Raw genomic sequence first — 9,236 nt, 5'->3', positions numbered from 1 at the left:
AATAATTTCAAAAGTACCTCCCCAACACAAATTCGGAGCTGCACACTTTCCATTCAGAACTGCACACTTGTGCAGAGCTGCACGTTAGATTATGCTCTGACCCACCGAGTGATGTACGATGTGTTATTCAAAATCAGTGTTTTTTGAGACTTTAGGACCGTCTGAAAACTAAGTCGTGATGTTTATAATATGTTTGGTCGTGAAAAGTAAAAACATACGACTAACGCGGCAGTTATCTGCTTGTCTGTGATTGGTTATCTCGTTTAGCGCGAAATATAAATGTAAATATATATATATATATATATCTACAGTAAAATTAGACTATTCTTAATGTTACAGTGTGGCGGCGTTCGAAACCACTAATATAACTACAGGAGGTTTGCCGCCGCCCCCCCCCCTTCGCCACATATGTTGCGCAATTTTTTGAAATATTTTCGGTTTTGTGTTATTGAAGAAAATTTAGTTACTACCCGAGACACACGAATTACCAAATACTTAGAAGCTACTAAAGTAAAAATAAGAACAATAAGAAACTTAGTCCATATGGGTACATTTTTTAGATCTTATAACATCTTTCAAATTCTTTAAAATCTTTGAAAATATATAAAATTATTTGAAAATTTCTGGAAATCTTTGAAATTTTTGAAAATCCACCCATTAAAAATGATTTTAGATCTAAGAAAGTCTTTGGAATTTTCCTAAATAAACTAAGTTCTTTAAAATCCCTTGAAATTCCTCAATTCTTTAAAATTCCATGGAAATATTATAAAATTTTTGAAATTTTTTTTTAGCAAATTTGAATATTGAATTTGATCTGTGAAAAAAGATCCCTCTCCTTCCCTCCGTTAGGAATCGAAACCAGGTCTACCGATTATTACCATTCGGGTGCTCTTACAACTAAGCTACTGTAAAGATAAAAACACGAATCCTTTGATTCTTTCTGGTTTCTGAATTTGAGGGGCTTCGTAGATCTACAGTGCAGATTTCTATTTTCACGTAATGTGATTAGTATCTTGATCTGATCGGTCACTAGCAGCCCCGATGATAATACAGAGTTCTGAAATCTTTACTTCCTTAAAATTCTTTAAAATTCCCTAAAATATTTTCCATCCTTTTACAATTTTTAAATCTCTTTAAAATTCCTTGGATTATTTTTAAGTACAATTAGATCTTCAAAATGCTCTTTAATCTCTTCGAATTCTTGAAATCTAGTTTAAATCCTTGGAGTCTTTTAAAATTGTTTTAAACCTTGAAAAGCTTTCGAAGCCCTTGAAATATTAAAAATCTTTTCTAATCTTTGAAATTCCTAAATTCTTGTGAATTCATTTTTTCAGCATTTCATTGAAATATTATGAAATTCCTTGAAACATTTGAAATTTTTTAAGTTTCTTGAAATTTCCGTGGGATTCTTTAAAATACTCTAAAATATTGTGTAATCTTTAAATATTTTTAAAGTGCTTGACAATTTAATGGTTTCTTTTAAAGTAACCGAAGATTTTTAAGATCCTTTAAAATCTCTTCGAATTCTTGAAATCTATTGAAGTTCCTTGTAGTCTTTTCGAAATCTTCAAAACCTTAATAAGCTTTGGAATACCTTGAAACATTTGAAATCTTTTCAAATATTGGATAGCCTTTGAAATCCCTCAATTCTTTTGAATATATTTTATGAAAGTTCATTGAAATATTATAAAATCCCTTGAAATCCCTAAAAATGTTGTAAGTCTCTTATAACTTCCTTAAAATACAGTAAAATCCTTCAATAGACCTCCCTTCTATAGCCCTTTCGAGGATTGCGCGATTGTTGCGGTCGTCCCCAAAAATCGGCGTTATAAAAGACTCACTGTACTTAAAAATACCTCAAAATATTTTTCATCTTTTAAAATTTTTAAAAGCTCATGAAAGTTTCTTAGGTTCTTTTAAAGAACCATAAAATCTTCAAAATCCTTTTGAAATCTCTTCAAATTCTAAAAAATCTATTAAAATTCCTGGGAGTCCTTTAAGTTTTTCTAAAAACTTGAAAAGCTTTGGAATACCTTGAAATATTGAAAATCTCTTCATATATTTGAAATCCTCCGAAATACCTCAAATATTTTGAATAAATTTTTTTAATTTCTTTGAAATAATATAAAATCGCCTGAAACACTTTAAGATTTTGTAAATCTATTAAAACATCTTTAAAATCGTTACCAATATCCCAAAATATATTCCATCCTTTTCAATTTTGTAAAAGTCTTGAAAATTCCTTCTGTTCTTTCAAAGTACCCTAAGATTTTCAAAATCGTTTAAAATCTCTACAAATTATTTCAATTTATTGAAATTCCTTGTAGTCTTTTAAAATTCTTCAAACCTGAAAAACATTTGGAATACTTTGAAACATTGAAGATTTTGTTAAATCTTCGAAATCCTTCAATTTTTGTGCCTAAATATTGTAAAATAAACCATTTCATTCTTTTACATCTTTGGAATACCTTTATTATTAATATTATTATTATTAATACCTTAATATTGAAAACCACTTTATATCTTTGATATCCTTTTAAATCCTTCCATTCTTATGAATAAACTCTATGAATTTCATTTGAATAATCAAAATTCCTTGAAACAGCGTAAAGTTACATAAAATCTGATATTTCTTGAAATTCCTTAAAATTCCTTGAAATATTTGAAGTTCTATGAAATCCTTTGAAATATTTTAAAAACCTTTACAATCACTGAAATTCTCGGAAACTCGAAAAAACCTCTGACTAAAATTCCTTAGAATCCTTTAGAATATTTTAAAACCTTATGCGTCTTAAAATATCCTTCCAAATCTTCAGAAATTCTAGGTAATTCTTTAAGGCTGATGAAAATTGTGTTTTTTAAATTTCAAAAATCTTAAAAATATTTTCAAATTCCTCAAAATAGTTGAGAGATCTTAAAAATTCATTGGAATCTTTTAAAAGCCCCAAAAATCTTTCACTGCTTTTGATATATCTCCATGTTCTTTGAATATTTGGAAAATCCTTATAATGTTTTAAAATATCAAAAAATCTTCGAAACTCTTTAAAATAATCAAAAAATGTTAATCTATTTGGAAATCATTTAAAATTCCCTAATTTTTGTAACAAAATTCTTAAAAATTTTATTGAAATGTTATAAAATCACGTGAAATTGCATAAAATATGAGGACATTTTTCCGACCCCCCCCCCACCCATAAAAAACCTGTTACGTAATTTACGGCTGACCCCTTAGTATTTCCTGTAACTTTGTAATAAAATTTTAATTTGTTATCTACTCAATTGTTATATTGTAAAAGTGCTAAATTTAATCATTACCTATTGCAGGTCTGAATAGTCCAAGCGGAAGGTCCTTGGCATACTCTTGTAATAACTGTTCTGCGATTGCTTTCGTGAATACGTATGTATTGGGAGACTTGCTCTTTGAAACAATATCCATGTCGTTAAAACTCTTTTCATCGAGAGTTTCTGCTAACTTCAAAATGTTAGCTCCTGTTAAGAAAATATTGATTTTGTAAAGCTCTGATACAACTTTTTTTATAATCCCATTAAAAAAACTCACTTCTTCATGGTAAATTATTCTGATTAAAATTAGAATGTGAAATTAAGATATACTTATATTTAAAATGAAAATTCGAACCTGTTATTATAGGCTCATAGAAAATTTCATCAATCTCTTTTCTTGCACAATTGCTATAAAGGGTTGAAACGCTTATAAATGCCTTTAAAAAAATGTTATTCAGGTTAAATATAAAAATAGAATATTATATTATTAAAATTTTTAAATAATAGTGTATAAATATAATAATAAATTTCAAAATAATTATATACTGACCTTTAAATTATGAATGCATTTACAAATATCAATCATTTCTTTCGTTCCATAAACGTTATTAGCTACCGCAGTTTTTAGTTTTTCTATCATTTTGACTTTCGCAGCAACATGAAAAACGATTGAAACGTTTTTTACTATAATCTCCTTGTCCGTGGTGGAAATTCCAAGACCTGGTAAAGTGCAATCACCTTGCATTGCAATGATTTTTTTTCGAAAATTCGGAAATTCAATTCTTAATCGATCAAATATCTGTAACAAATTAAGATATTGTTTAATAGCCCAGTCAAATTAGACGAGAAAAGGTAGACGTTCAATGAAAGACCTTCTGATCACTTTTTTTGACAGGTTTACTTGGAGTGTTACTCTCGGATAAAAGATAGGTGAAAAGCTTAATAGTTTTTGTAAATCATAAAAAAAGTTTAAAAATAACTCCCATTCAAACTTTTTGCGACTGATATTTAATGGGGATATTAATTTGTTTAATTAAGTGTAGAGTATTCTGAGAAGCCTGCGTTTTAATGAATTTCCATTGTTAAAAATTCCTGGTATACGGAAAAAATAGTCGATTAAAAATCCAGTGACTTTTTAGTATAGTCTTGTATATGAGAGAAAGTCAATTAAAATTCAGAACTTTCCATCTTCAATGGCAAATTAAGATTTTCTGCTATACAAAATTACCGTAAAATGCAGTTTTCAAATTATCCAATTTTATTATCTTGCTTTTTTTACTCACTTTTTTGGTAGTTAATTCAATAACTTGGTTGAAAATTATATTTTTGTTGAAAAAACTTCATATTTTCTGTTTTAAAATCCAACCGTTTGGTTAGGAATTGAACTATTTTGTTGAAAATTGCTCTTTTTGTACGAACTCAAAATTTTCTTTTTTATAATGAAATTTTTTTTAAATTCCTAAGCTCTACATTTTAAACAAAAAATTCACATTTACATTTTACATTTTAAACAAAAAACAAAAAAAAGCTTTGAAAGTATTTTGAAAGGTTTTAAAAGGATAAAAAATGTTAGAGATTTATAAAAAAAATTTCAAAGGATTTATTATTTTGAGAAATGAATTTGAAGAGAAAATTGAAAAAGAATGCAAAAGGTTCTCAAACAAAATGTTGCAATTTTGCAAGTATAAGAAAGTTTAGAAAAAGTTCGAGTAAGTTTAAGAAATTTATGAAAAAATTTTTAAGTCTTAAAAATATTCAAAATTAATTCAATACTTCTAAAGTTTTCTTATCATTAAAAAAATGTAGATTTTTGAAGATTCGAAACAAAAAATTTAGATATAGTTCCTAATTTGTTTGGTATTAGTGATTAGTTATTGATTAATTATTAAAGAGTTACAAAAAAAACCTGTTTATTTTAATACTAAGTAAATTAATCGCTAATGCCAAAGACATTAGAAATAGAATAGTACATTGAAAATCCAGTGACTTTGTATTTGGATTTGCATTTGCATTCTTTATAATCCAAATTCTAAGTGAAAGTGGCTGAAAATTCAAATTAAGAAAAATTAAGAATACAAATTCCTAAAAAATACTTAAAATAAGTAGAAAAAAATTGTTCTCACATTTGAATATTGCCGATTAAATAAAAAAGTTCTCAATAATTATTTTTTATTTTAAGTATAAAATACTTTGAAATAAAAGAAAAGAGTTCTCTAAAGAATAGTCGAGTGCAAGATCTTTCATGTTGGAAATGGTTGCGTCTTACGGTGTTTGAATGAAAAATGTTTGTATGGTTTTTATTATGCTGCCATATATTTGTTTTACAATTGAAATCATTAAAAAAGAATGATATAAGTATAATAATGATTGCGAAAAGGTTAACCATTTTTGGTCCCAACCAATTTATTTTGTTCAAGAATTTTTTCTGAACATATCTCGACTTAATTTAGAAATACCAAATAAAAAATTACATATGAAAAATGAAAATTTTCAAGATATTTTAAACGACATTTTCCATAATTCAAAATTAACAGAAAAATTTGCATTAGAATCAAAGCCGTGTTAGGGACTTCCAAATGATCTCGTTTGAATCTCGTATCATGCAATATGATTTGAAGTTTAATGTAATGTGATTGAACAATTTTTCCTATTAAAACAAAGAATTAAAAATTAATCTTTATCAGAAAATAAATTCCCTGTTACTTCAAAAGCAAAGGAAATTCCTAACCTAGAAAATATTCTTCAAGAAAATGAAATCACAAAAAGTAGCGCGGTGCTGCGGAAAACGTTTACTGCGCCTCTTTTGTTTTTAGTGACTATCAGCCTTGTGCATCTCTCCATATTTCAAATTTTAGCTTGACCCCGCAACTGTCCTAAGTTGATTAGTACCTAATATCTCCAGCGCGGCGCTAGTTGTCCCATCACTCCCTGTTTTTACATAGAAAGCTATGGGTATAAATCACTTTTTTAATTTCTTAGTAAACAAGGTGTTATTTTGATGCAAAGAAATCCTTGAAATTAAAACAATGTTACTTATTTAACATTTTAAAATAGTTTTTTCAGTCATTTTCTGTGAATACTAAAGACAAAATATGATTTATATGGTCGTACAATAATCCTGGCAAAGTGGAATATATCTTAAATTTGAATTTCAATGAAAAGTAAAATATGATTTTTAAAGTTCATGGTCGAAAACAAATTAACAATATTATTTATGGAATGTAAAAAAATCCCGGAGAAAAATTTAAATTGTGCTAAGTTCGAACGTAACATATGAATACTCTCGCTTGAGAGTGAAAAAAATTTCTTTAATTCTCCTTTTTATCATTATATCCTTTCTGGTCTTTAAAACAAAGATATTAAAACATTGATTATATTTGTTCCTCTGAAAAATATTTTTTTTTACAAATTGAATTATTGAATAAACTATTTTTAATGTTTTTACATATTTTTATGTTATATGTTCATAAATAAAAATTTTATTCAATTTCAATTACATTTTATGCAATATATTCAATAGGCTAAGTACTAGCTAAGCCCTCAAATGTTCAGTTTCAACTTGTATACTATCAAAACTTTTTTCACAAAACTATTTAAATATTTTATTTATATAAATATTATTTTTCTGCGTTTTCAGATATAAAAAGGATTATATTTAACTTTTTATTCAAATCCAAATCTAATATTCTACTTCACCAAGTTTAATGGGCAGTACCGGCCTTTGGGGAGGGCGAGGTCGGATGCCGCCCGAGGGCGCCGAGCGAGTAAGGGCGCCGCAGATGCCCTACGTTTCATGTTGTTTTCTCTTTTACATAGGATTTAATTAAAATGTTTTAGAGGTTTTAAAAAAGTGCGCGTTGATCATGACTAGATCATGAATTCCAAGAATTGAAAGAATACCATTGGTTAAAAAGAGATGGAGATATCTCTCGCTCTTTCTAACCAATGACATTATTTTAGTTCTTGGAACCTACTATAGGTTCGCTAGCGAGATGCTGCATCTATGTTTTCTGGATCAAAAATATATTTCTTTGTTAGGAATTTATTTTACCGACACAGTGTGACGTCACACTTAAATGCCTGAAAGTTACAGCTAGCAACAACTCCAGCGCTATAGAAAAAATCTTTGGCTATATTCAGTGAGTCAGTGCTCCGGCTGATTGATCTGAAACACGTGGTTACGTATTACGTTAAATCGAAAACTGGAGGGATAATTTTTGTTTACTGTGGTTATCTGCAGATGCATATTGAAATTTATTGTAGTTGATTAGTTGATTATTTATTTTCTGTTATAAGGAGACGGAAGAGTAATTGAAAATTTGACGGAAAATTGGGAGCACTGAGGGCAGAGGTTAAAGGCTCCTCTAGACTAACCTAGAAACCTGTCATCCAATTCCTACCTTTATATCTCATGTAAGCACTTCAGAAGAGTATATTTTTAATTGTTTATTAACTTTGCCATAGTATCTATCATTTTACCAATACCGCTTACACACTTATGTAAAATACTAAAATAGCGAAACGTTTTAACTTGTAATTTTCAGTAACAATGGCTTTTCTATATGTTCGTCCGTCCTTCTATCTATTTGTTTATTTTGCGCAGTGTTCGTCCAGCTTACACGAAACTATACGGAGTCTACACCCTACATGCAGAAAAAGTAGATCTGTAGCAAAAATTATTGGGTCTGTTAATGGGTTCATTTAAAAAACATTTTTGTGATTTTTTATTTATTCTCCCCAAACAGGTAAATGGTATGTGATACGCACCAAAATATGTCATAATGTCGGGCAAACATTCGAACGTTAAAAGAAAGCCGTCCGGCTACGAATACAGAAAACGGAATAAAGTTTGAACAGAGTAAAAAGTTTATGAACATTGAGAAATATGTTGTGCAAAAAACGGAAAATGAAGGTACAAAAGATCTAAGAGAACTATCTTCTACTTCAAGTCTCGACACAAACGTCACCATCGAAGTTAAACCAACTGAACAAATGGGAGTTGTTCTTCTTGGAGATAATGCGCCAGTTCAAATTCAAGAACAGGAAATCGTTGAAAGTGATGCTGCAGGAGTTCATGTTGTAGAGATTAACGATGAAAAATTCAAAGATAAGACACGAGAAACACTGAATTTATATGATTGTGGTACCTGGCCAGTTCTTCGAAATAGCAGTACTGTAGATCATTTAATCAAAATTGGTCCGATACAAATTAAAAATAAAAATTACCCTGAGGATGAGAAACGTCGACATTTCTCAAACTCTTATTACAATAGAAAACTTTCAAATGGTGAAATTTTTTGCCGCCGATGGCTTGTTTACTCCGTGTCTAAAGATTCCATATTCTGTTTTTGTTGTCGACTTTTTAATAATAAATCGAACTCCAAATTAGTTGGCGATGGATTCAATAATTGGAAATATTTATCTGAAACATTAGGAATTCATGCGAATTCTACCTCTCATATGAAATGTTATCAGCAGTGGGTACAAACTGAAATTAAACTAAAAACAGGAGCAACCATAGATAAGCAGGAACAAAAAATTATTGAAAAAGAAAGCTTACATTGGCAAAATGTTCTCCATCGATTATTGAATATTACTCTGTACCTGTCGGCGAATAATATGGCTTTCAGGGGAACCTCGGACACTTTGTATACACCTAATAATGGAAAGTTCTTAGGACTAGTGCAATTTTTTGCAAAGTATGACCCCGTGATGCAGAACCATGTAACACGTGCAATGAATAGTGATATTTCGGATCATTAATGCGGAAAAACGATTCAAAATGAGTTAATAGATTTGATGGCTGAAAAAGTAAATGCCGAAATTATAAGCAGAGCCAAGGTAGCTATATTTTATGCAATCATAGCTGATTGCACTCCAGACATTTCTCGGAAAGAACAACTCTCATTTACAATTCGATTTGTTGACTTAACAGATGATACAGTACAAATTAA

General features: G+C 29.1%; 1 protein-coding gene across 1 annotated transcript in view; it reads right to left on the bottom strand.

Annotated features, from left to right (window-relative positions):
- Positions 1-9,236, bottom strand: part of LOC117169261 (fatty acyl-CoA reductase wat-like) — a 24,246-nt gene that overhangs the window by 11,331 nt on the left and 3,679 nt on the right. Inside the window, exons 5-7 of the mRNA XM_033355538.1 lie at positions 3,833-4,081; positions 3,638-3,719; positions 3,316-3,489 (exon numbers count right to left, since the gene is read on the bottom strand). Coding sequence (XP_033211429.1) covers positions 3,316-3,489; positions 3,638-3,719; positions 3,833-4,081 — 505 coding nt within the window. The remainder of the gene's footprint in view (positions 1-3,315; positions 3,490-3,637; positions 3,720-3,832; positions 4,082-9,236) is intronic.

Source organism: Belonocnema kinseyi, chromosome 3, assembly GCF_010883055.1.
Source record: "Belonocnema kinseyi isolate 2016_QV_RU_SX_M_011 chromosome 3, B_treatae_v1, whole genome shotgun sequence".
NCBI lineage: Eukaryota > Metazoa > Arthropoda > Insecta > Hymenoptera > Cynipidae > Belonocnema > Belonocnema kinseyi.
Note: the sequence above shows the minus strand (reverse complement) of the source record. Positions and strands in the feature narration are given on the sequence as shown.